The 26,933-nt window shown below is 42.3% G+C and overlaps 2 protein-coding genes and 1 long non-coding RNA gene across 7 annotated transcripts in view; 1 reads left to right on the top strand and 2 right to left on the bottom strand.

Moving 5' to 3' along the window:
- ANAPC4 (anaphase promoting complex subunit 4) overlaps positions 1-4,616 on the bottom strand; it is a 36,222-nt gene extending 31,606 nt beyond the window's left edge. Inside the window, exons 1-2 of the mRNA XM_072808805.1 lie at positions 4,346-4,616; positions 1,139-1,244 (exon numbers count right to left, since the gene is read on the bottom strand). Coding sequence (XP_072664906.1) covers positions 1,139-1,244; positions 4,346-4,474 — 235 coding nt within the window. The 5' untranslated portion in view covers positions 4,475-4,616. The remainder of the gene's footprint in view (positions 1-1,138; positions 1,245-4,345) is intronic.
- Positions 4,617-5,025: 409 nt separating this feature from the next.
- LOC140622974 (uncharacterized) lies at positions 5,026-7,755 on the top strand. Its single transcript, XR_012022642.1, has 3 exons — positions 5,026-5,123; positions 5,672-5,928; positions 6,973-7,755. It is a non-coding gene; the product is annotated as an uncharacterized lncRNA (long non-coding RNA).
- A 2,692-nt stretch (positions 7,756-10,447) lies between these two features.
- ZCCHC4 (zinc finger CCHC-type containing 4) overlaps positions 10,448-26,933 on the bottom strand; it is a 45,066-nt gene continuing 28,580 nt past the window's right edge. For 4 of the 5 annotated variants that reach the window (XM_072808816.1, XM_072808827.1, XM_072808840.1 and 1 more), the window contains 6 exons: positions 25,874-25,974; positions 17,942-18,063; positions 17,638-17,713; positions 15,913-15,964; positions 15,248-15,392; positions 10,448-11,435 (listed from right to left, as the gene is read on the bottom strand). In XM_072808816.1, coding sequence (XP_072664917.1) covers positions 11,300-11,435; positions 15,248-15,392; positions 15,913-15,964; positions 17,638-17,713; positions 17,942-18,063; positions 25,874-25,974 — 632 coding nt within the window. In that variant the 3' untranslated portion in view covers positions 10,448-11,299. Of the gene's footprint in view, positions 11,436-12,100; positions 12,258-15,247; positions 15,393-15,912; positions 15,965-17,637; positions 17,714-17,941; positions 18,064-25,873; positions 25,975-26,933 lie in introns of all 5 variants that reach the window. The other variant, XM_072808825.1, reaches the window with a different exon arrangement.

Below are 26,933 nucleotides of genomic sequence, written 5' to 3' on the forward strand. Positions count from 1 at the left end.
AGAAAGAGAGAAGCAGAGACACAGGCAGAGGGAGAAGCAGGCTCCATGCAGGAAGCCTGATGTGGGACTCGATCCCGGGACTCCAGGATCATGCCCCAGGCTGAAGGCAGGCGCTAAACCACTGAGCCACCCAGGGATCCCCAGCATATTTTTTTAATGATAAAAAATTCATCTACTCATATACATTTCAATACTCATGGACTTCCATGATTTTTTTTTTTTTTTTTTGAGATTCTGGTATTTTTGGATGAAGAGTGCAAGATCTCATGATGTTACTTAAAAAGCTCTCTAATTTTACACATATCTTTTTTTTTTATATAAAAGATAAAACGAGAGCTGAACAAATTGAGTACAGACAGACAGTTGAGGCTTTCAGGGCGTTTTTACAAACTCATTTATGTTCACTAGGAAAAAAATTAAGCAATGAGGAGTACATACCATTTTACAAAAACAATTCAGTTTTTGCGTAAAAGCACCAATGATAACAGATTAATTTTAAGCTGTATAATTTACAGCATTTTATTTTATTGACTGTATGTGTACAAGAGCTCAAATAAAGACTCTCATTATAAAAATAACAAGGGGGACGATAGAGTTCAGTCGTCAAAGCCATAAGAAGCTACAAAATAAAGGGCATGAGGAGAAACAGAAAGAATGTGGTCAGAACTGACAGTCCTTCAGGTGAAGCATGCATTTGTGCTGAGAGAGTATGAGCTACAAGTTTAGTGCTAACATACATTTCTGGGAGAAAAGACCACAGTGGTGTTGAACAGACTAGTAAACAGCAGATAGGACTTGAGCCATCAGTGCAGGACAAGACAGTGCAAAGAAGCAAAGCCTAAGTATTTTGTATATTCTATCAGATTTCATTCTAGCATTATCTTTGCCAAGAAGTCCAATTTCACTGTAGAGCGATCTCAGCCAAGAAATAAAATAATAAAATTAATCTCAGCTCAATGAAAACACTTTAAACCTTCCAAAAAGAAAGTTCCCAAACTGGATATTTAGTATACAATAAGAATATAATAAGAACAATAAATTCTTTCTGGAAATAAGCTTTCTCTACAAAATACTTTTTGTGAATAAAAATAATAATAAAAACAGTAATATAGTATTTTTTAGAAAATCCTATCATTACGTTTGCCATCTGGCCTCCAAGCGAGACAGGTCACTTCCTTTCCTGTATTTTCATTTGGTGGAAAACTCCAAACTCGATGAAAACTTGCAAGTCGATGAAGTAAAACCTAAGACAAAACACATAGGGTGGCAAAAATTTAAAAATCCATTTCCAAAAATGAAATAAACCTAGATCCCCACTATAAAAATCTTCAAAACTAATCTCAAGCATATTTAGCTATCAGAAGAAATTAGAAGACAACAGGGTCTGAATGAACTAAAGGTATATTCAAGGAGATGGGTGAAACAAGACCTAATTTAACCCTGTACTCTACACACTTTCCTATGTCAACAAGAGACTTATCTTTTAGAAAGAAATACAGTTGTCCAAGAAGATGGTGACAAAAAAATAAGGAACGTAAGTAGCGCTAGAAAGGTAGCTGTAATAGCCAAGTAACACCCAAGTAACACCAAACTTGGAATCAGACACCTTGGGATCGAATTTCAGCTGTTACTTACTGGCGGTAGATCTTGGGACAAGTGACTTAGCCATTCTAAATTTCCACTTCCACACGGAAAATCCCCACCGTGGAGGGTCAAGATGTGCCCCACAGTGCCTTGTGATTTAAAAATAAGGCTGTCCCTACTCCACGCTCTACACAACCAATGAAAATATGGAAGACAAAGCCTCAGAACTGCACGTGGCCCTGAAGACCCTCCCACACCTTCTCAGGGCGCCACTCTACAGCGGCTCCTCTCCCGGCCTCAGCTCGCAGCCTCCTTCACTCCGGGCACACTGGGCCCCACAGGGAAGCCAGGACTCCCAAGGAATCCTTCATTCCCTAGACTCAGCGCTCTTGTCTGAGCCCATCTCTGCCATCCCTTACTTCTGAAACCCTCCTTCTGTATCTTCTGGATACAGTGCTGCCTCATGGTCAGGTAGCACCAAGATCCCCATATCTTCCTTCTCTTCTCCAAAAAGTGCTTGTCACCCAGAGACACTGCTTTCCAGCAGGATTCTCAGGTGAGAGCTGTTCCCTATCCCATGCTCCCCACTCTACTGGGCCAGGAGATGAAGTAGGCTTCCTCCTTGACGTCCGATGACATCTCTGGATGACTTTTCTTCTCTAAAATCCTCCAACTCTGAATCATATGCAATCACACAAGACCACCCACTACCCCTCTTAATCATTTAAAGCCCCTTGGCCATTTCCCTCCTGCCTGGAACATCGGGACTCGTGTCATGCTTTCCAACACCATTCATCACCATTCTTGGTGATTTCAAGAGCTACGGTGTCCTGGCTTTCCAGTTCCCAACTACCTTTCTTCCCGTGATCATGTCTTCTACTCACCTGTCACTCCCAGGGTCATGCCCTTGACCTTGTCCTTACAGTTACAAGTGCTGCCATAAAGTTTCAAACCTTCCACTTTCCATCACTGCCTCTACTCTTCTAGCTCATTCCTACTAACACTCAACTTCAGTTCTTCAACCTCACCAAGCCATGTAACACACGATTGCACCTACTCATTGTCCCTCACTCACAACCCCCCCCCACTTCCATACTTAATTGTGTTAGAATCCAAGGACCACCAATACCATCGCTCCTCTTACATGTAACTTTAACTCCCTTGCATCTCTGTCGCTATGTCACACTTGCAAAACAACACCCTGGTGAGACCCAACCATGCCTACACCCACGGAGTCGAACAGAACAGCAGAGACACAACCATGCTCACTAGATTCCGCCAAACTACAAGACAACCAACCTCCTGTGGCTCTTAATTCTGACCAGCAATCTGTGTGTTTGTTTTTTTTTTTTTTTTTGGTTGTTTTGAAGATTTTATTTATTTATTCATGAGAGAGACAGAGAGAGGGGCAGAGACACAGGCAGAGGGAGAAGCAGGCTCCCTGCAGGGGGCCCCATGCGGGATTCCATCCCGAGACCCTGGGGTCACTCACGACCTGAACTGAAGGGAGATGCTCAACCGCTGAGCACCCCAGGTGTCCCCTGACCAGCAACCTTACTAAGTTTCCCTAGTCCACTTGCCTCATGAGCTTTTCATACCCCGCACTTCTCCAACTACCAGTATTTTCTCCGCCCTCACTCCTAGACGGTGCTCCTCCTTCACTGAGGAAAGGGGCACAAAGGCCCGCTATGACATCTACACATCTAGTCCCACCGATCCCTGCTCTCCCTTCCGTCCTACTGCCGCGGCTGTACTATCTGCACCCCCCTCCGGAGCAGGAAGGGTTCCAGGGCACGGTGGCAGAGGGCAGCGGCCAGGAGGTAACACGGAGGGCCTTGAGGAAGGAGGCAGCAACGCCGGGTGAGGAGGTAGCAGCAGCCGGCATGCGCCGCGGCTCTGCAGGCTGCTAAGTATTCCTTACCCCTGGGTCCCAGCTAGTCTGCACACAACTCCTACCTGCCCGGGAAGGAGGAGACCTGCAGGGCTGAGGGTTTCCTTACAAAATGGCTGCCGGGTGACCGGGGCCCTCAGGACAAAGGTAGATGCAGCGGTTACCCGTGATGAGGCCGAACGTGATTGGGAACTAGAAACGCCAGGTGACAACACTCAGGTGCGCCCCGTGGGCCCAGGCAAGCATCATTCCCTTGCTTTACAGGTGTTCTTAGTAGGAGTCGGCCCCGCGATCCGCAGGAGGAAGCTTGGACAAGGGGCGCCCGGGCGCTCAGCGCTCAGGGGCGCGTGGTGACCCCGGGTCCCGGGATCGAGTCCCGCATCGGGCTCCCTGCACCCGGCCTGCTTCTCCCTCTGCCTGCGTCTCTGCCTCTCGCCCTGTGTCCGTCATGAATACATAAAATCTTTTTTAAAAAAAAAATAATAAATAAGAATGAACACTTGGCCAAGAGAGTCTAGATCTTCGAACCTGCCGTGAGACGCGCCGTCTGAGGCCCGAGCATGCCCAGGGGACGCGCCACACGCCACGGGCTTCCCAAACGCCCATTTGACAAATGAAGGACTCGACGGGACTCAGACTCGGGGATGCCGGGCCGCCGGGCGAGCGACTCCGCTGCGCGAGGACCGCCGCTCTCGCCTCGCAATACGGGAAATGGGCCCATCCTGGGGGCCTCCCGCGGCCGCTCCCGACGCGCTCTGCGAAGGGGGGGGGGGGGGGGCGGGGCGGCCGCGGCCCAGCGAGGGCGCACGCGGGGAAACTGAGGCCGGGCCGGCGGCACGCGCTCGCCGTGGCGGGCTCGGGCTCACTCACCTCGCCGGCCGTGTTGGCCAAAGCGATGAGATCGCGCTTGGGCGACCAGACCAGGAAAATGATCTCCTGCGGCAGCTGCTTCTCTCCCACCACCCGGAAGGACGGGAAGCAGGTCGGGAAACGCAACATGGGGGCGGCCCTGCGGGGACTCCCCGGTCGGACGCCGCCGAGGGGGGGGGGGGCTCCCGGCCAGGCGGTACCGGGGGTCCCTCTCCGCGGCCCGCGCCGCCCGGACCACCTCCCCCCGCCTCCCCGCTCCTCCACCCGCCGCGCGCCCGAGCCCCCGCGCCGCCCGCCGCCCGCCGCCCGCCGCCGCGCGCTGCCGGCACTTCCGGGCCCGGACTTCCTCGCGAGAAGACCCGGCGGCGCGCGGGGCGGGGGCGCGCACGGGGCGGGGGCGGGAGCGCGCGGCGGGGACACGCGGAGGGGGCGGGAGTCGGGAGCGCGCGGGGGGCACGCGGAGGGGGGCGGGGACACGGGGGCGCGCGGAGGGGGGCGGGAGGCGGGAGCGCGCGGGGGGCACGCGGAGGGGGGCAGGGACACGGGGGCGCGCGGAGGGGGGCGGGAATCGGGGGCGAGGACACGCGGACGGGGGCGCGCACGGGGCGGGGGCGGGAGCGCGCGGAGGGAGCGGGGACACGGGGGCACGCGGAGGGGAGCGGGAGCGCGCGGGGGGCGGAGGCGGGGGCGCGCGGCGGGGCCCCCCAGCTCCAAACCCCCTGAGCGGGCAACTAGCTCGACTGTCCCAGTAAGGCCGGCGGTTGACAGGCGGTAGCAGGTGGTAGTGCGAGGGCTGCGCGCTCACCCAGGCCTCCTCCCGCGGAGGACCTCCCGGGGCAGAGGACCTACAGGAGGCCCGAGGCCGGGGCGGGGGCCGCGCCCTGAAAGGCTTAGGCTGCGCTCGGCCGGGGCGGAGATGCGGGTTGACGCGGCCACGTGTCAAGGGCCGAGGGAAGGCGGGCAGGGCGGCGGCGGGAGCGAGGCGGGTGTCCGGGGCGGAGTGCGAGTCCGTGACGACCCACAGGACCCTGCGAGGTCAGGTGTGACGGGGAGAAGGCCGGGCCCGCGCACCTTCAGGAATGGAAGCTGGAACCATGTGGGCTGTGACTCCTCTAGGCCATGCGAGAGGCTGTCATCTGGAGGGGTCCAAGTCATAAAATCGGTGAAACATACAAAGTAAAAAATTGGCTGGAAAGAGATGGACGTAGATCGGTGTTGGAATCTCTCATCCTACGAGGGTTGCATTTATTAAATGACAAAAAAAAAAAAAAAACCCAACTCAAAGTGGCAGAAGTAATAACTAGAATGTATTGGTTCATGTACAAGTCCAGAAGCAGAGCCGACCTCAGGGCAGGCTAGATCCAGGGACTCAGGAGACATCGAGGACCAAGCTCAGGGCGGACACCATCATGAGGCTGGCTCCCCCCGGGGTCGGAGGAAAGCTGCCATCAGCAACTGGATCTATGCGCTTCTGCATTCAGAGAGAGAACGAAGGCCTCTTCACCAATCACAAGACCAAAGCCCTGAGCTTTGCCGTGATTAGACCAAGCCCTATCATGAGCCTAACCTGCAATCAGTTACAGGTACGGAGTATGGAACAATGCCCCATAAAAAGTCCTCCCCAGGGATCCCTGGGTGGCGCAGCGGTTTGGCGCCTGCCTTTGGCCCAGGGCGCGATCCTGGAGACCCGGGATCGAATCCCACATCGGGCTCCCGGTGCCTGCTTCTCCCTCTGCCTGTGTCTCTGCCTCTCTCTCTCTCTCTCTCTCTCTCTCTCTGTGTGACTATCGTAAATAAATAAAAATTAAAAAAAAATTAAAAAAAAAAAGTCCTCCCCAAGAGCTGGTGAGGATGTCGGTCATCTCTCTCCCAAACCCCACGACAGGCACACGTTGGAGAGGGTGGGAAAGATCCTGCCGACACAGCCAGTCAACACTTCAACAGGACACTCAATCACAACTAGCCAAAGGGTAGTTTTAAGTATAAAGGTATTTGGGAGATGGTCCATCCTGCCAGAGTGAGTCTAAATCCGGGGTGTTTTGTCTGTCTCTGCGAAAGAAATTCAGAGACCAACTCATGTGATTCCAATCTGAAGAATAGTTCTAATAAGAGCTACAGAACCAGTATTCACAGGTATCGAAAGCTCTCCTAAGGAAACAAAGGAAAGTCATCAGTGTGGTTAGCACTTTTACAAGTTGTTTACAAGAGTGAAAAAATGCCAACAACTTAGATGTCCAACCATAAGAGGCTGACTTTAAAAAAGTACATTATGCCCATACTGAAGAATAATACTATTGTAAATATAAACTGATGTTCAGATGTTTATGAAAAAAAGGATTACAAAATGGTAGGTAGTCCCCATTCCATTTTTTTGTGGGGGATATTTTAGAGTGTGTTTATATAGCTATTTATGCAAAAATTTATTTTTGAAGAACATACACAGAAGTTGTGGCAGTGGTTATCTCTGGGAGGTAGGGGACTGGAGAGGCTTTTCGTTTTGATTTACCTGGCTCGTGCATTAATTGTAAAGTCAACAGGTAAGCCCTTTGTCTTTCTGTCCTCATTAAGCACGTAAAATATTGTCTGATTTCTCTGATTTCTCCTACTCCTCGCCCCTACATTCACAGGTAAAGAAACTGGCCCATCTACTCAGGCCTAGTCTCTCAGAGACCAGCAGATGTTAGGCCTCTAATCTGCAGTGGTATTAAGTAACCAAATAGTGTGAGAATCTTGTGCCTGTCCAGCTAACAGGATAATACTCACCTCTCAGAGCTCCGAGATCTGCTTGCTCACTTTGGGTGTTTTTCCCCCCCTAAGTCTTGCTGAGTTAACATTTATACTAACTCGCCTGAAATCAAACTGTCGAGATCACATCTTCACTTTATTGCAATGACCTTCTTAGCTGACCCTTGACTAATTTAACCCCTGTCCTCATGCTCCAATTAAAATCGCATCAAATAGGTGAAATTAGATCTTCCTTTGCATTTTGTGCAAGCTCTCCTTACCTCGGCAGCTCTAAGCGTCTTAGGTTCTTACTCAGGTCGCCCAGTTAGGGTTTTGAGACCTCACACAGTATATTACATGGCATCTCCACTCACTCAGTCCTGATTTATGAGCAGCTACCACTTGGTGGGTGAGCCAGGGTGTTAGTCAGCCACCCACTTCCTGGGGTCATGGGGAGTGAAGTCACACGTGCAGCAGCTGTTGTCTCTGACATTAGTGTGCAAAGCACAGCTCCAGGAGCTAGTGAACACACACCACGGTGTCCACAGGCCACTGCTACCAACGAGCTTATCTGGACAGGGGAAGTAAGTACAAAAAAGTCGATCTAATACAGGGCATAGTTTAAGTACCTTAAAAGAAGTAGGGGGAAAAAAAAGAAAGTAGGAATGGGAATGAAAGACATACAAACATGCACGTTTTTATTTCACTGGCAAGAAACATACTATTCCAGGAGAGACACCAATGGGGACATCTTGAGGGAGGCAGCATCACACCAGGACCCTTTGTGGGCTGTGATTTTATTTAAAAATTAGACTTCTCCTAGATGTCCTAGTATTTTGTAGATGACTTTGAGGGGGTCAGATATCAACCTACGTGTTTTTCTTAAAATTACCTCGAAAGCTGAATTATTCGAAGTTTAAAGGTTCTCAGTCTTGCTCACCTAGTACATCCCAATCATTAACACACACCTAAACCCTCAGTAGCAAGACCGTCTTCCTACTGACTCTAAGTCCTCCAATATTGTTTCAGCCTGTTGTCCTTTTTTCAGTCCTTCTAGGAAAGAGAAAAGACCGAGGGGAGCCTGGGTGGTTCAGTCAGTTGAACATCCAGCTCTTGATCTCAGCAATCCGGTCTTGATCTCGGGGTCGTTAAGTTCAACCCCGGGCGTGGAGCCCACTTTACAAAAACAAATAATGATTAAAATAAATAAATGAAACAAAGAGGAAAGACACCTCTCCGTGTCTTAGGCACACCTGTTAAGAACTGAACGGTACCCTCTAAATCCAGATGTTGAAGCCCAGCCTCCAGTACTTCAGAATGGGACTGTATTTGGAGATGGGACTTTAAAAAGGAAATTAAGGTAAAATGAGGCCATGTGAGTGGACCTTAACCCAATCTGATTAGTATCCTTAAAAAGGAAACCTGGATGCAGAGAGATAGCGGGGAATCATATGCACAAAGGAAACACCATGGAAGGCTAAGGAGAGGCAGCAGATCCAAATTTGCCAACACCTCATTCTTGGGCTTCCGGCCTCCAGAACTGTGAGAAGATAAATTATTGTGATTTAAGCCGCCAGTCTCTGATAGTTTGTTATGGTAGCCCTAGCACACGAATACACCTACCATATGAAGACTTCTATAAGATTCCATGCTTTCATCAAATTTTTTTGAGCACCTACATAATGCATGAGAGATAGAAGATGGTATAAAATGGGTACGGACATTAAGAAACTGAAATCTTGTGGGGAAACACAATCTGTAAGCCTAATCACAGAACAATACACGAAAAGTGCCTGAAATGTGGTTGCAGAACACCTCCAGAGAGGAAGGTATGGGATGGTAGCAGGGACACAGCCTGGACTTCCCAGAAGACAGTGAGACTCCGGCCAGGGCCTGAAGGCTCCATAAGGGTTTAATAGGTGGCCAGATGGAAGGAAATACTCCTGGAAACATAAAGAAGAGGAAGAGGTGAAAACAGTGGGCATATTGGAGAAATAAATCAGAAGTGAATTAGTCTATCAAACTAAATATAAGAAAAAACTTGAAATATGATCACTCAGGGCCTACAAAGTGACTCTGGATTTCCTTGAATTTTGTAATATAAGCAAGAAGTTTAATGAAATTTAGCTGTAATAATTTAAGAAAAACATCCTTTTAAAAAGCTTAGAAAATTTTAGGTGTCTAATTTAGGGACTTTCCTCAATTGCTGTTTTGAGTAGGTAGGTATCTTAATATTCAGAAATGCATATTTCTAATTAGAACAAATAAACTCATCTCCCATCACACTTTACATCCCAGAGACATTTTTACATCCTATTCTTTACTACCTGAGAAAAGAAAGAAGCAGTTAGTTCTTAAAATTAGTATTAATTGAACACAAAAGCAAAATCACCAAAATTTTTTAAAGATTTATTTATTGGGGGGGTAGCAGAGAGAGAGAGAGAGAATCTCAAGCAGATTCCTTGCTGAGAGCAGAGCCTGACACGGTGGGTGGAGGAGGAGGAGCTCAATCTCACATCCTTGACATCATGACCTGAGCTGAAATCGAATCAGGGAGGGGAACACTCACAATGGTCTGCAAAAGGTTCCTATCTCACCCAGTCACCTCTAAATCTACCGTTCCGATCACCATAGCAGCCCATGTGCAAAAGGGGGTAAGGGAAGTGCTTTTTTTTTTTTTTTAATGCTTTATTTACTTATTCATGAGAGACACAGAGAGAGAGGCAGACACGGGCAGAGGGAGAAGCAGGCTCCCTGCAGGGAGCCCGATATGAGACTCGATCCAGGGATTCCAGGATCACACCCTGGGTCAAAGCCAGCCGCTCAACTGCTGAGCATCCCCACCCCCCCACCTCACCCCCCCCCCCCCCCCCCGGGAATACCAAGGGAAGTGTTTTCTGATTCTTGTTTAGTCCAGGGGGCTTAGCTCATCTTTTGATATCGCTGGATATACAGCCCCATCCACTGATCAGGGCCACGCTTAATGCCTTCCACACCAGGCATCAAACAGTCCTAACTTAAAGACCAGATGGAATTTCATTGCCAGATGGGGTGCAGTTCTTGCACCTTCACTCACAGGACTGTAGCTAAGCCCAAGCAACCATGCTTCCAAACCTGCTCTAAAGCAGCTGTTTGGGAGTAAGAGAAAAGTCATTATGCAAATGAAAGCAACCAAAAGTATGCAATCCTAAGGAGATCACGTCAGATACCCAGAAGAGAAAGGGGAGAGGGCCTGTGTGTTCTCAGAGTTCAAACCCAGCCCCTTCACTACAGTGATACTGGACAACCATATGATTACCATTAGGGCCCCGTACCCATCCATCTGCCCTTGTTAACATTTCTCACTCACGGAAATGAGAGCCAGGCACATGTGCCTCATTTAACATAACCATAAAAACAAGCCTGTAATAAGATAATTACATAATAACAAAGAAATGGGCTGTGAGTGAATGACCTGGCCAAGGACATACAGTCAGGAAGGGTTCATCAGAATAGGGACGAGAGGTTTTAGTCTCCAAACTATCCTGCCTTCTGCTACTACTTTTACAAAGAAATAAATTTACTGCCTCAGTTAAAAGACATGGAGTTGATGGAGCGAGTCATAATTCTAGACATCTCATTCATTCTACAACATTTAAGTGCTTCTACACCATCAAAGGACACTGTAAAAAGGACTTGACAAGTATTTAATAATAAAACCATAATTATAATCTTTGTATCTTAAGACTACTTTTTGGAAATTCTCTCCATCATCTTCAGATTTTTGTCTAAAACTAATTGTTCATTGTACTTTTCTTTGCAAGAGGGGTTTAAGTCATCATACAATATTTTGATACTTAGAACATTTCTGTATCTAAATTAACATTCTTGTGTTTAACATAAACCAGACTTCACATTCTCACTTTCATTTTTCTTCTGACACTTTCTGCAAAAGAATGCTGCATGCCCGTTGTTCAAAAGAGGCCCAAATCATGTGATTGGGAGAGATTTAAAGTGAGAAAAAAGGCACACAGAAAGATCTGGTCAACCATCTCAGGATGGAACACCTCCCCATGTCCCCAGAGAGGCTGCTGAGGTGTCCATAAACCAGCAAATACTACCTGCCTATTATCTGGCTTAGAAAGGTGCATACCTTTGAAAGCAACAGAATTTAAGTCCAATGTGGCCCTTTCAGAAAATGGCATCAAAGGTTGGACAATAAATCTTTCTTATTCTCGAGTCACTGGACATTTAAGAGCAAAGATATTGATGGGCTCTTTCTCTCCTGTTCTTCTTCCTTGTAACAGATGTATGATTCATGGATTGTCCTTTAGTGATCCCCATTTTCATCTTATTACTTTTTCTTTGCTTCTGCTTTCTGACAGCTCTGAAAAACAAGGTGCTAAATTATTTTGTAGAATAAGCATAGTGAATTATGTAATTATGTTGGAATTTAATTAACCAGCTGACCAAATAAGAAAACAGAAGGAGAAGAATTTACTGTATCATAAGCATAAATCCTCAGAATCCTCACCATAATAACAAGGAGACAATCAGAGGCCTGACTAAGCAAAATGCTTAAGTAAAGAAATTTCTCTGAAAGACGGTTACTACAGATTTATTTGGGACAAGCCCACTAGAGGTAGAGTCAAGCCAGGAAAAGCCACCCACTGTGCTTAACCATATGGTAGACTCTGGTCAGCATGTGGCCACCAAGCACTTGGAATGTAGTGAGAATATGTGCTCTAACACATAAAATGCACACCGGATATTGAAGAAAGAACACAAAATATTTTGTCAATAACTTTTATATCGATTGTGTGTTCAAATAATATTTGGGACATATATTATTTAAAATTTAAAAACAGTAAGGCCAATGAGGTCCGAGGGTGTTTTGCTGCTATTTTGGTATTGGTACATCTGTACTGCTCAACTCAGCATTTCAATTTTCAAATCCTTGAATTACATTTTTCAGGAAAAGGACCGATACATGTGCCAGTTAGCAGAGGCAGAGAAATGAAATGGCACAATGGAAAAATGGGCAGCACTTACAGAGGCCCATCTTGTAAGCTCTACAGCTAATTTTCCTTTCCTCGATGGGTCTAAAAGTCCAGACAAGTGCCACATAGGATGTCCACATGTTGTGGTCTTTGCCTTCTTGAGTGACGAGCTTCACAATGATCGACTTGGAACTCACGCTCTAAGAACACTACACCAGAACAAAACAGATCCTTAAGCTTCTGGTGCTCTCTGAACCAGGTTCCAGACAATCTATAGCTGAGAAAGATTACCGGTCGGTTCATTCATTTTCTCTAAGCTAGCAGAATCATGCCATTTATCATATCACAAACCAAGGAAAGGGCTGGGGCTGCCACCACGGGCAAACCTGGAAGATCCCCACGGGTACCCAGCAATATCTGTCATTAGACTCACTCCTCCTAAACCCCAAGTCCTAGAGAGAAGCTTATTCTTCATCTTCCCAAGACCAAAATCCAGCAAAGGGCCTTCATGTATAGTATATGATCCCTCAGTGGAGCAAATGCAGGCCTCGCTTTTTGTTCACACAACATATATAGTAAGGGCTGGAAATACAAAAATGAGAGGCATAGTCTTTGACTCCAAGGATCTGGGAGACTGAGACAAGGTAGATGTCACTTATCATTTCCCTCCCCTAATTTTTTGGGGGGAAAGAAACTGAGGCTATGAAATCCTCTGTGAGGAACCAGCAGAACCAGCTTGATGCTAGAACCTGTGTTCTTAACTACCTTGATACTATATACTCTCCTAAATTATTCAGATATGTGAAGTGCTAAGCATAGAGTAATCACTAAACAAACATTAGCTATTATTAGTAGCTCCACATGACTATTCTTCAGAATTTTGCTTGACAACTTTCCATTTTTTCTTATTTAGATTTTGGATTATACAGTGGGTAACCTATCAGTTCAAAAATAAAACAAATACCACAGCTATCTTTATACTCTTTTGTATGCTATATAAATCTCCTTTCCCTCCAGCCATTATTTTAAGTAGGCTAATGTCCTGACAAGGGATGATTTAGCAAATTTATTAAGTATAATCTCTTGATGGCACAATGAAGCTGTATGTGCCTGTAAAGAAAATTTAAACAAATTTTCTTCGGCTTATCTACTTATAAAAAGAACTAAACATGAACCAGCAGACCCCACTAAAGGACACAGTAAACAAAAGCAGAAGAAAATATTCATTTGTAATATGAATAAACAAACTTTCCAGAGATAAAGTCTTTCAACTGAGTATAAACTGCATTCCTTGAGTATAAATCATTATTTTGTTTTGCCTTAAAATTGAATTGACCTAGTGTTTGTCCTCTAAATTATAGGTATTTATGTAATGATAAAAATGATTAACCACAAGAGGGAGCCAGCACCATTCCACTTCATGAGCAAAGGCAAATTAAACTCAAGAAAAACAAATTAATATGACAGCTATGAGATCTTTTATGCCATATATGCTAAAAAAGGTGATTTAAATTATTTTTTATCATTGTAAAGAAAAAAATTTGCCTTGCCAATTTCATTAGGAAAATTTTTTGAAAGCCATCCCTGAAGAGAACTGTTTGCAGGAGTTTAGGAGTCTCTTCTGAGAGAAAAAAAGTAATGCTATTTAAGACTTATCAGGTATACCACATCCTAATGGACTTGCTCCCTGAATTAAACTTGATAAAATCTAGTACTGAAAGATACTAAATGGTTTCCTTCAATGAAAACAATAGCATACTACTACTCAGCAAACTAGCCCAAGCTACAGAGGAGCCAACAAGGAGCTTATAAGACATTAGCAAAACGCAAATTAAGTTTCCATGTATCATAAGATCACACACTGAAAGTCTGAGCATATTACTAACTCTGTTTGCGACCACAATTACCTCGTGCATGGGGCAACAATCCCATGCCACTAGCTTATTAGGTGGTCCTTTATTCCTAAAGGTTTCTAAGAAAAAATCTTTTATACACTACTTAATTTAGAAACTTTAATTTCTACCCTGGATTACATACTGGAAATAACTGTTTAAAGTAAATTTGATGAAAAGTGATGGAAAAATAAAACAGTAGGCAGAATTTAAATAGCTGGACCTTACTGGCAAAAACTAATTGCCACTGACTAAAAACAAATTAACAAAGGGAAAAGAATTCTAATACAATCATAAATAACATTAGATATTTCTAATACTAAGAATTTTTTTTATCAGAAGTCGTGAGATAGCTCAAAAATGTTATGCTGACCTCAATTCTCACAAGTTTTTTTTTTTTTTTTTAAGATTTATTTATTCATGAGAGACAGAGAGAGAGAGAGAGAGAGAGAGAGGTAGAGACAGAGGCAGAGGTAGAGACAGAGGCAGAGGGAGAAGCAGGCTCCATGCAGGGAGCCCGACGTGAGACTGGATCCCGGGTCCCCAGGATCACGTCCTGGGCCGAAGGCTGCGCCAAACCACTGAGCCACCCGGGCTGCCCAATTATCACATAATGTTAATGTGTGCTTTTCATAACAATAAAACAAGAAGACTCAATAACTATCATCCCTTTTAGGTTTTTTTCTAAGTGTAATCATTCAAATGAGCCCAGTTGAAATAGCAATGATTTTTCTAAATATGCTGTTGTCATCGGTATAACTTTGCTCTGAGTGATAACCAATACCAAATATTGGTCGAAAGAAGTAAAAATAATCATAGAAAAAAAGTGGTAAAAATTAAAATTTTCATATTTAAATAGTAAATGTTTTTTTTTTTGAAGTCTGATATAATTTAGAGATATCTTCGTTTTCCAATGTGTTCACCATGGGATTACACACTACATTCCATCTGAAATGCCTTCTCTAGCCTCGCCTGCTGTCATGTGTCTGCACCCGATCTATCCTGACTTGAATATCATGTCCATCAATAAAGCTTGGGCTCTCTCCCCACAAATTGTAATTTCACATGACCCACAGGACATATAAAGTTAATCAGTTTCTACCTTATACTTCGGTGATTTTCATGTCTTACCTATAAAAATGTTAAGCTCTTTTATTCACACTCCCCCCATCTATGCAAACAATAAATAACAGTAAGACAGCAAATAATTCAGCACTTCTGAATCCTTAATGCATACTTTTATAGACTGCTTTATACAAATCACAGAAGGAAAATTTTTTTCTAGGCAATAAAAGAAGTCAACTCACCTGTTCACTTTCTTAGATGTAGTAATTTTAGGACAAGTACTACGTTTATGGTCTAATTCACCACAAATAAAGCAGCCATCTTTAGGGCCCCCGCAAGAATGATCTGGAAGCGCACAGTGACCACAAATGCTACAGTGGATCCAGGCTACAAAATAAAAATTAAGTCTTAGAAGAAGTTCATTTAATATAATTTTTCATTTGATCAGCCCTTATGACAGGGAAGCATGAATAGTGTTTAGTTCAGATAATGTGACCAGTTGGCATTGCTGGTTATAATTTGGCTAAAGAGGCCAAGGTTAAGAGGTCGGAATCCCACATAACCCAGCTAACTTCTTTCTGATATGTGGCAACAAATGCAGCCCTTCTTCAATGAGTCATAAGCTGAGAGCCACTGACACAATGGGGGCTGGCTGAGTGACACAAAGCCCTATTAAAATAAGCCAAACCAAATGCCACACTGAAACAGGTTACAAAGTCATGTCTCCCTATGAAGGAGAGAGTGTGCACTTTGGTAACTGCAAAAATTAGAAAGCAAGTAAATCAATGCCGGTCTCTATATTATTTTTTTTCCTCTTATAAATACAATTAAATAAAAATCCTATTTAGGTGAAGAAAAACTCTGAAATGTTTTCATAGGCTCTCAAACACTGAGTTTAAATACTTACAAGGTTTTACACACTTTTTGCAGAAAAAGCAATGGTTCCATTTCCTGCCATCCTACAAAAATAATTTTTAAATTATGTTTAATCCATCATTAAAAATCAAGTTCCACAATTAAAAATTAAAATGTCTTATTAAAATCTGTGTAAATTATTCATTCCTTATTTCTCACTTTCCTGGGCTTCACAATTAAATACTTTGATTTTAATCTATGCATTTCTCCACTCAACTCAAACGTCTCCTTGATGGGCCCCAATTTTCTTAACTGGAAAACTAGGGGATTTATCTACATGATCTTGAAAGTCCACTCCAGTTCAAGCAACCCAATCTACACAAAGAAGAACTTGATGAAAATTTCAAGAGAATTAATGATTCATAACTTTTACGTGTCTATGCAGCATAATCCTTTGTGAAATTCGTATTTGAGAACTTTAGATAATTTTAAAAGATAGAGATTATAGGCTACTGTTTGGGTAATGTTAAACCTGTGAAATGAAACTACCTAGAAAACTATACAAGACACTTACATGTCCAGTTTAATGACTATTATATAGCACACACTGATGAATCCCAACAGGTTAAGGAATACTGTTCCCCCATCACTCTCCCACATGCTCCTTCAAAATCCAGCACTCCTCCTTCCCCACCAAGTAACACTTAGCCTGGTTTCTGTGATGGACACTTCCTTGCTTTTGTTTATTTTTACCATTTGTGTGTGCACCTCTAAATAAAGAAGCTTTGTTTTCCTCATTTTGAGATTTATAAGACCTGGGCATATTTTTTTTTTTAAATAAAGAACACAGAGAGTTTCTAAACTGATTGAAATTACATGTAATCAGATGCACTACCACAGTTAAAAACAAGTATAACCAGTCATAAAATTGTGAGGTTATGAAAAATATACTTTATGAGAGTTATAAAAATACAGCGTTTCCTTTGGAGAATTATTTGTGCGTATGAGCCAAACTAAACCTCACATGTTCTTCCTGACTGGATTTAGCTAAAATAAACAGGTCCCCTTAAGGGCCATCCCACCTCCTTAAAACAATAAATAGGAGGTATGTCCCCGTAGTCCTTCCTGATCTATAAAAACTGGGAAATACTTATCTACTCGGGCTTTGTGCAGAGTGACTGAGTAATCCATGTATGGTAGGAAAGATCCTGGCACATAAAAAGTACGTAGAATATGTTGTTATTATTTCATCAGAATAGGGAGAGTATCTTATGGTTCAGTACCGTATTTGAAGCATCTTAATTTTACCCTCAACAAAGTTTAGCATTCCTCTCGTGCCTTATCTGAAATACTCCTACTTTAGCAGTCATAGATGCCTCACATAAAAGTGAATTCAGGGGTGCCTGGGTAGCTCAGTTGGTCTAGCGTCTGCCTTCAGCTCAGGTCATGATCCCATGTCCATGGCGTCAGGCTCCCTTCTCAATCTACCTTTGCCTCCCAACTTCCCCATGTGTTCTCTCTTGATCAAATAAAGAAAATCTTTTTTTAAAAAAAGTGAATTCAAACAACTGTTAATGATGATGGAGGTACCTATTTTTTAAAGCCTGTTGTACTTTATAATTAGAAATAAAATATTGTATTGAAGTATAATTAGTAAATGATAATATGGTAATACAAATTATATCATCAAAATAACAGTAAGCAAATGTAATGAAACTAGTAAGCTAAAATAAACTGAATATGTTTTAATAAAAATGCATTCTATAGAAACCTATACCTTGGAGGTGCAAGAATTACAGTGCTCACAATGTTGATTCTCTAGGGAGATGTATCGTTGACACAAAGGGCAAAATCTAGGGAGGAAAGAAACAGATAAATCAGCTGCATATTCTCAGGAAGACTCACAGAGTAGACAATTATTATAAAGATTGAGTGTAATCCAAATTCAATATAAAATTATAGACCAAATTTAAAAGTAACAGAAGAGCTATATGAGCCAGTATTAACAGCATTTTGATATTAGATATATAGAACTTTATTTTCAGTGACTCATGTATTTCAAGGCCTCACTAGGATCTTACCTGTACCCTTCTTCACTAGGAAGGATTATTTTGTTGGGCGGAATATTGGTGAAAATACGCACAGGAGACTGTTTTCGACCTGTCTTCCCATGTTTATAAAGTGCATGATTATCATAATCTACCTAGAAAGTTTAAAAAAATTTGAAAAAGAAAATTTATTCAAATGAGTCAACATTGATGAAGATTTCTTAACCAATAAAGAACAAGCTGATGCTAAGATAGAGTTAAACCAAAGTATTTAAGAAGAAATTCTTAAAAGCAAGAGTTTGCTTATTCATCAACAGACTCAGAACAGCCTCTGTGGAGTGAAATTTCATTACAGAAAAGGTAAACTTTTCTTTTTTTTTTTTTTTTTTAAAGATTTATTTATTTATTCATGATAGACACTCAGAGAGAGAGAGGTGGAGATACAGGCAGAGGGAGAAGCAGGCTCCATGCAAGGAACCCGATGTGGGACTCGATCCCGTGACTCCAGGATCACGCCCTGGACCGAAGGCAGGTGCTAAACCGCTGAGCCACCGAGGGATCCCGGTAAACTTTTCTATAAAAGGTAAACTGGTTATAGAAAAGGTAAATTTTTCTATAAAAGGTAACCTGGTTATGATAAATTCACATTGCCTGGTATTAAGAAAACAACTATAATCTTTTAACCAATACAAAAGACTTCACAAGAAGGCCTATTACACAATTAAGAATTTTACCCTTGGAGATGTGTGCCAGCTTGGCTGGGGCTTTTCACCACTGTGTGTGAAATCCGCTACATGTCAGTTCTCAGGTCAACGAGTCTTGGTACAGCCTTACTCTGACCCCCTACCATTCGCTATTTGACCTCTACATCCTGGCAGGGCACAGGTTGGGGACCAGGGCGTGGCTGTGCCGCTCACTTGTTGTGATGTGAGGCAAATTTATGTAATTCTCACCCAGAAAAGGAGGTTAGTGAGCCCTGCCCCAGAGATGCTGTGAAGGTGATGTGAGATAATGTGTGTAAAATGCCGAGTTCAGGGCCTGGCATACGGTAGCAGCAGAAAGATGCAGATGAGTTGTGACTGTTTCAAACATCTACCTCTCCTCAAGACCCCAACCTCAGCCTTCAGGCTTGGCTGATCATCTTGAAAGGAAGCTGAAGCTAACAGGCTCAATTTCTTTTTTTTTTTTTTTTAAATTTTTATTTATTTATGATAGTCACACAGAGAGAGAGAGAGAGAGAGAGAGAGAGAGAGGCAGAGACACAGGCAGAGGGAGAAGCAGGCTCCATGCACCAGGAGCCCGACGTGGGATTCGATCCCGGGTCTCCAGGATCGCGCCCTGGGCCAAAGGCAGGCGCCAAACCGCTGCGCCACCCAGGGTTCCCTAACAGGCTCAATTTCTATTAGCTTCTCACTCTCGTCTCCTTCTCCAACCTCTCTGGTTACCCATACATGTTCTCACTTTGCTTTGAAACCTGCTCTGAACCCACTTGGTCACTAAGTCCGTCTTTCTTTAGATCAATAATTCTCCAAGTGTTGGGTCTGGATCAGCAACATCAGCATCACCCCTGAGATCTTGTTAGGAAAGAGCCTCTCGCCCTGTCAAGGACCTAACAAAACAGAAGTTCTTGGGAGTCAGGCCTCACAATCTGTATTTTTCACAAACCCTCCTGGCGCACTGAACGTTGAGAACCACTGTTCTAGATTATCCACAAGAATACCATGAGATTTTTATGAAGTCGGTACAGGCAGGAGCCCAATGTTCAAATAAGTTATAATGAGTTGTTTAGATTCCAGACAAGAATACGCTTAAGAATTTTTCAGAAGAACTGGCTTGCACACTAGCTCTATTTAATAAGCAAATCATAAACATGTAAGGACTTAATGATAATGGAAAGAGAGGGCTTTAGTGAGAAATTCTGAAGCTCTCCTTATGCCCTACCACATTAATAGGTGAACAAGTTCAGGAAGACTGATCAACAAGCTTTAGCAGGGGCAGGTGGGGGTGTAAGTGCTAGAGACCCAGAGAAACAAGGGACAGTGTGGGACAGCACTTTATAAACATGGTAAGTGCTAGACGGGGAGACCCAGCTAGACAAGGGACAGTGTGGAAAAACCAACCCAAAACCAAAAGCAAAACCCTGGGAGTTCTGGTTCCTGTCAACATGGTGAATCCACAGTCTAGCGTACCGTATGAAATCTGGCGCTGGCCCAGAGCTGCCCTGCACAGAAGTGTAACATCCTAACAAGGAAAGCATGAGGTTAGATCACATTTGAAGTCCTGCATTCACTGATAAAACCAGTTCATTTCTACTGAAAGTAATGGGAATAAATAGGATTTGTTGTTTAACATTTTGGGGGTATTTTTTCAGAAAAGCACAAACTGGAAGGATCTGATAACTATTTTATAACTGAAGGGGTGTCAGTGGATTCGAAATTAGACTAAGCCTTTATTGCTTTGGAGAAGAGAAGTAGGACCAATGGTTAGAAGTTAATAGGGAGCATATTTTATCTCAATATGAGAAAATTTTCTAACGATTAGAGCTATTAAATAAATTGAGTTGCCTTGTAAGTCTGCAGGACTTGGCTCACTGAAAGCATTCAAGTGAGGCCGGACGACTGCTTGTCATGAATTTAGTGGAGAGGATTATTATGGTGGGAAGTTAGCCTACGTTACACCCCTAATGGTTCTTTCCAACTTTAAAATTCTATGAATATATGTTACCTATTAGAGGCTAAAATACAAAAGCAGATTTTACTTCAAAACTACCTTAAAATATTAATGTAAGTAGTTTTCTTTAAAAATGATTTAAATTCCCAATTATTCCCTAATGCATTCCTCTATGTATTTAATAAATATATGACACCTTATTAAATTCAACAAAGATATTTTGAACATTTATGGATGTCATAGGAAAAAAAAAAATCTTCCCAAGAGAACCTTTCGAAGATCTTCAAATGTTGGAAGAGAGGGCCTTAGAAAGATTTCTAGTAAATGGAATATCCCATGTAATACAATAGACAGCAGATGGAAGAGAGGGAAAGAGAGAACAATTTCTTTATGGTTACCCAAGGAGTCGAAAATGTATGTGTCAGGAAGGTAGTTGATTGCTTGATTTTGCATAACCTAATTGAGATTATTATTATTTTTAAATGTGGGTTTGTTGTGCTAATTAACTATAAACATATGGTATGTAAAACGCATGCTGCTAGGGTAAATTAATGTACCTCTAACATACATCCATATTTCATAGCTTCATCCACACAAATAAACGTCCTATGGAAGCGCTGTAAAGCAAACACAATTTTGCAAATTGCATATCACTAGTGGTAGAGCTGATACACCATTTTCCCATCATTATCTCTGACATTTCACTCACAATGATGATGAGAGGCATTTTCAAATAGAAAATTTCTCCCATGGAACTGATTAATGTGATGAAGTACTGTATAGAAATGAGGGAAAGCACAAAATCTCTGCGATTCTTAACTTTTAATTTTATCTATACGCAAATTTCTTCTGTGACATGAGACTGAAACTAGTTATAAGGAAACCACCAAGACTTTCAAGTCAACAGACATTTATTTTGCACCTACTATGTTCTAGGCATCCTGCTGGGAAACAAAGATGAAATAAGACAAGAGTACTTGTAGTTCGCTAACTCCTTCGGGATTGTGTTCTCCTTAGTTTCAGTGTATCAAAATATCGCCATCAGCCAACTTCCACCAGAGCCCTGTCAAAATATCTTCATTTCTGAACGTGAAACTAACCTCGAAAGACAGTTTTCTACACAGGAGGATTTTCTAAAAGATAGCTGTAAAAAAATAAAACCCAAAGCTCTACTTTCAACAATCTAGACAAACGTCCAACATTAGGGAGAAACAAGAGATCACAGCACGTTCACAGTGGAAGGGAAGTGAGGCCACCTAGTTCAGATACGGTAAGTACAGGACCTGAATGCCACCACACCCCCACCCGGCCCCTGTGGTGGACACCACTAATCCATCACACACCACTCCCTGCCACCAGGCCTGATACTCTCAACAAATTCTCTGGAAAGTCGCTACCAATTTATCAGGCTTACCACTAAAGCACTAAAAGTGGAACATACCTGCCATCTCTTTCCTGATTCAATCACTTTATTTTATAGGTAAGGAAACAGAGACCAGGAGATACACTGACTTCTCCCAAGATTAAAGAGCCTCTAAAAGTCAGTGGGCTAGGACGCATACTTCTGACTCTGAGTCAGAATTTCTTATATTATCACATTCTTCCTTCCTACTCTGCCCTTAATAAAACTCTTGCTTTTCTAGGTCTTTGATGATTGTTTTATTCTGTACTCATCAAGTGCTTTATCACTGAAGAAGTCTACGTAATTTATATTTTATGAAGATCTGCAGCATTTCTACCTTCCTTTCACCTGAAAAGTATTTTGAAAAAAGAGATTTAGTGATTTGGGTTTGTTTGTTTCTGCATTGTGGTTTAGGGGGCTTATAATAATCTTAGGCAATGTGAGAAAGAAGGTCTAATCACAGTCTATGGCAAAAACCTGTGAAGGAGGACAAGAGACTTTCAAATTTTTCATTTGATGAAGACAGCTAATATTCAAAACAAAGAACTGCTACAAAACCAGGTTAAAATAACAAGAAGGAAAAGGAAGAAAATAAGTTTCAGAAAGGATAATAATAATACATCCAGAGACATTTTCAAGGAAGAAAGAAAGAAGAAAAGAGAAAGAAAAATAGATTAGCAAGGTGAGGTACAACAAATAAGGTTTATAAACACAATAGGAGATATGGTACAATCAGTTTCTCCAACTGCGCATGCAATGGGCAGTAAGTGTTCTTATCTTTAGTAGAAAGATAAGATTTTTAGGAAAAATGAAGATTTGTTTCACAGCTTTTATTCTAGTTTTTCTTTTCAGAGTTTGGCTTTCTCTTTACTAAAAAAAAAAGACTGCTTTTCACCCTATTTGATATGGCCTATCTGATATGGCCTAGTTTGAAACTTTTTTCACCAATACACTGAATTGTATAATTATTTTTAATAAGCTTGGACCTTGGGACTATTTCTCAAAACTGAGACTCCAGTACTTCCCCAAGTTCCGTTCTAGTAACTCAGGCCATCAAAACAAGCCATGGCTGGTTTCTCCATATTAACCTCTCATCCACTCTACTCTGGATCTGCCTTTTTTTTTTTTTTTTTAAGATTTTATTTATTTATTCATAGACACAGAGAGAGAGGGGCAGAGACACAGACAGAGGGAGAAGCAGGCTCCATGTGGCACGGCACGGAAAATATCTCCACTCCTTGTTCCAAGCTAGCACTTGGATCTAATCTTTCTAATCTTGAAGGCATTTACCATTATGAAAATTATTTAGAGACTCTGAAAGAAACAGTGTTACTTCCACCCCAACTAGCAAATATCATAATTTGACACGTAGGTTTTTAATCATAGCAGATGAATCCGAATTCTACTTTCCTCACTATGTCTTATGCAGGTGTACAGTTTTAAATGTAGCTCCATAGTCTTTATGCTTTTAAACACTTTATTTTTTTTTAAAGATTTTATTTATTCATTTGACAGAGAGAGCACAAGCAGGGGGAGTGGCAGGCAGAGGGAGAGGGAGAAGCAGGCTCTCTACTGAGCAGGGAGCCCGATGTGGGACTCGATCCCGGGTCTCCAGGATCACACCCAAGGCTGCAGGCAGCACCAAACTGCTGCGCCACCGAGGCTGCCCTGGATCTGCCTTTGCCTCCTCGCCATTTCAAGCTCTTGCCTGCAGTGAAAACTCATTTCTAAATGTACATAGGACAGTCTTCTGAGGGATCTTATGTTTTGCAATTTTAATGTTTCATATACTGTACCAAAACACAAAGAAACAAAAAAGCCCCAAAGAAGAGTTTTACCCCCCACTCAGAGACTATCTGAACGGTGACATTATGCCAATGGTCTCAACAATGCTGGGAGCACTTATCTTTAGTCTATTTTGTTGTGTGTCCGGGACTAGGCTATGCCTTTTCCTGTATTGTCTCACATAATTCCTAAAACCACATGAGGCAGATATATTATTATTCTGCTCATTTAGCAGGTCACATGACCTGCAGAGAATTAGATAAAATGTGTAGGCCTAACGAGTAAGTGGCAGAACCAGGATTAAAACCCAGTTCCTTTTCAACTCCAGAGTTCATGCTGTTTTTCATTCAAAATGTTTTAAGCACCTCCTCTGTGCCAGACATTGTACTAGAAGATTATTCACTGTCAAAGACAGCAGGCGCTCCTGCCAACTGTAGTTTATTCAGTTAACATCTTTAGGATATGTCTGCTATTTCAGCACTGCAAACCTCAATACGAGAAGTACCCCTCAGACAAGAAACAGAAAACCATGTGCTCTAATAATGAAAGTAAACCAGATTTGGGAAGAATTATGATCTAGACTTTGCCTAATGCAGAACTCAAGAAGTCAGGTTAAAATGACTTGTGCTATATACTTTGGAAAGGAACCTGTTATATACTTCAGTAGCCATAAAAATGTCCATTAAATTTGATAATGAAATTTTTGGAATTCTATTTCAGTTTTGGAAATTTATCTTAAGGAAGTTATATAAAATATGGAAAAATTATATGAATAAAAGATGTTTATGGTAGTGTTATTTATACTACTTTAAGGTAAAGCAACCTGTGTATCTAAGAAAAAAAAATATAACCTGCTAATCAAATAATATAATGTGATTAACAGTGGGCACTTGGGTGGCTCAGTCAGATTACTGTCTGCCTTTGGCTGGGGTCATGATTCCAGGGTTCTGGGATCAAGTCCCACATCGGGCTCCCTGCTCAGTAGAGAGCCTGCTTCTCCCTCTCCCTCTGCCTGCCACTCCCCCTGCTTGTGCTCTCTCTGTCAAATGAATAAATAAAATCTTTAAAAAAAAATAAAGTGTTTAAAAGCATAAAGACTATGGAGCTACATTTAAAACTGTACACCTGCATAAGACATAGTGAGGAAAGTAGAATTCGGATTCATCTGCTATGATTAAAAACCTACGTGTCAAATTATGATATTTGCTAGTTGGGGTGGAAGTAACACTGTTTCTTTCAGAGTCTCTAAATAATTTTCATAATGGTAAATGCCTTCAAGATTAGAAAGATTAGATCCAAGTGCTAGCTTGGAACAAGGAGTGGAGATATTTTCCGTGCCAGGGCTGAAAGCCTTCATAAAGGCAGTCCATTGCTCAGAAAGCTCAAGTAGCAAAGTGTTATTACAATAGAGGAAGCAGTGGCCACTCGGTGACCACACATGGTGATGGTGACAATGAGGTTAACTTCAGAACCCAAGGAAATGAATACAGGAAAGTGGACATTAAAGCAGAAGGAGTTGAGGGCAGAGACGGGAAGGAGAGCCGGTCAATTTTACCTTGAAATCAGCACACTCACCCACACAGACCTCAGCATCTCTGCTTCTCTGACACCCTGCCACCACGGACACACCTCCCTTCAGAGCTCCTGGCATCCTCTGAGTGGCACAGTAGAGTGTACATGACATTCCACTGACCAGAAGAAGCGACTGACTTCTCTACAACCTCTGAACAAAACCCCTGTTCATAACAATAACCCTGGGGTACCATGGCATCTTCTGGTGATGGTAAAGGTCAGGTCAGTCTGTCTAAAACCTAGCTGCGCTGCAGGATCACCTGGGAAGCTTGGTAAAATGTGGCTTCTTGGGGCTTTACTCTCTTATTTTAATTTAGTAGGTTTATTTTGGTACCTAAGAATCTATATTTTTAGTAAACACCTTAAGAATTACCTTTAGGAACCTCGGGATTAATTTACATATGGTACAATTTTAGTGCTTAATATAGCCAGTAATATTTTCATTTACTAAAATTGATGGATAGTCTGATCAGAATATTTATGTAAGCGGAATATCCATTCGTCAACCACGTCAGAAAACAGAATTTTTACTATACCTGGTAATCCAGCATGCAGAAGCTTGGAAAAAACTGACGAATTCGGGATTCAAAAAAATAGGGGAAAATCCAGAATATGGGTAGTTCTTTGTGACTGCTATCTAATGGATCACAAAAAAGGAGAAGAAAATAAATTGTTATCTAAAAAAAATAAAACAGCTGTAACTGCAAACCCTCTAATATTAGGAGAAACTGCAAGTGTTTTCAATGCACTTAAATCATACAAAAGAAGAGAATGTTTACCAGAGTGTCATTTACAACTTGACCTTTCCCAAAAGTCAATGGAAATGTGCTTTTACAACTAAACACAGTTATAAGGGGTATATAAAAGCAATCCTTACATGCATATCACTATAGTCTAAGTAAAGGCAAAGATATAACCAATAAAGTGGGAAATGACAAGGAGCCTTGCTTGGAAGCCCCAAGGTCACTGTCATGCGGTGGCAAGAAGTATGGGCTAGAAGGCAGAAGGCCTTAGGTCAGGATCTCAGCTCTGCTACGACTCGTTATATCCATTTTCAGGGATGAGTCAATCTTTCCTGAAGCATGGGAGATTCTTAAAAAACAATCTTAGTCAAAAATAACCTTTATGACAGATACAAGATGTAGCTATTATGTAGCCCAATGCCAGGTACTTTCTATATATTACCTCCTTACAATAACCCCTAGAGTTAGGCATTAATAATCCCATTTTACAGACAGGGCAACTGATGCCATAAGATTTAAGGAATTTGTTCAAGTTCAGGCACCTATTAAGTGCCAGAACTCAAATTCAAGCCCACTGAGCACTTCATTGCTTCCTCAATTAACACTGACCTTACCTGTTCTAATAAGTGGACTTAAGAACTGAAAATAAGTGGAACACTTAACACTATGAGTCATGTTTCAGATTTCTTTTGCATTCTCTCTCCAAAGCACACTATTCACATAGCACAATTAAAGGAGAAGCTTGATGACAAACTCCTGACACTCCTACAGTTTTTCAATTTGCAAGCGAGAAACTAAAAAAATGACTGTGCCAGCTAATTAGACAATTAATTAAATACTCTGAAGGCCTAAG

The sequence above is a fragment of the Canis lupus genome, chromosome 2 (genome assembly GCF_048164855.1).
Source record: "Canis lupus baileyi chromosome 2, mCanLup2.hap1, whole genome shotgun sequence".
Lineage (NCBI taxonomy): Eukaryota > Metazoa > Chordata > Mammalia > Carnivora > Canidae > Canis > Canis lupus.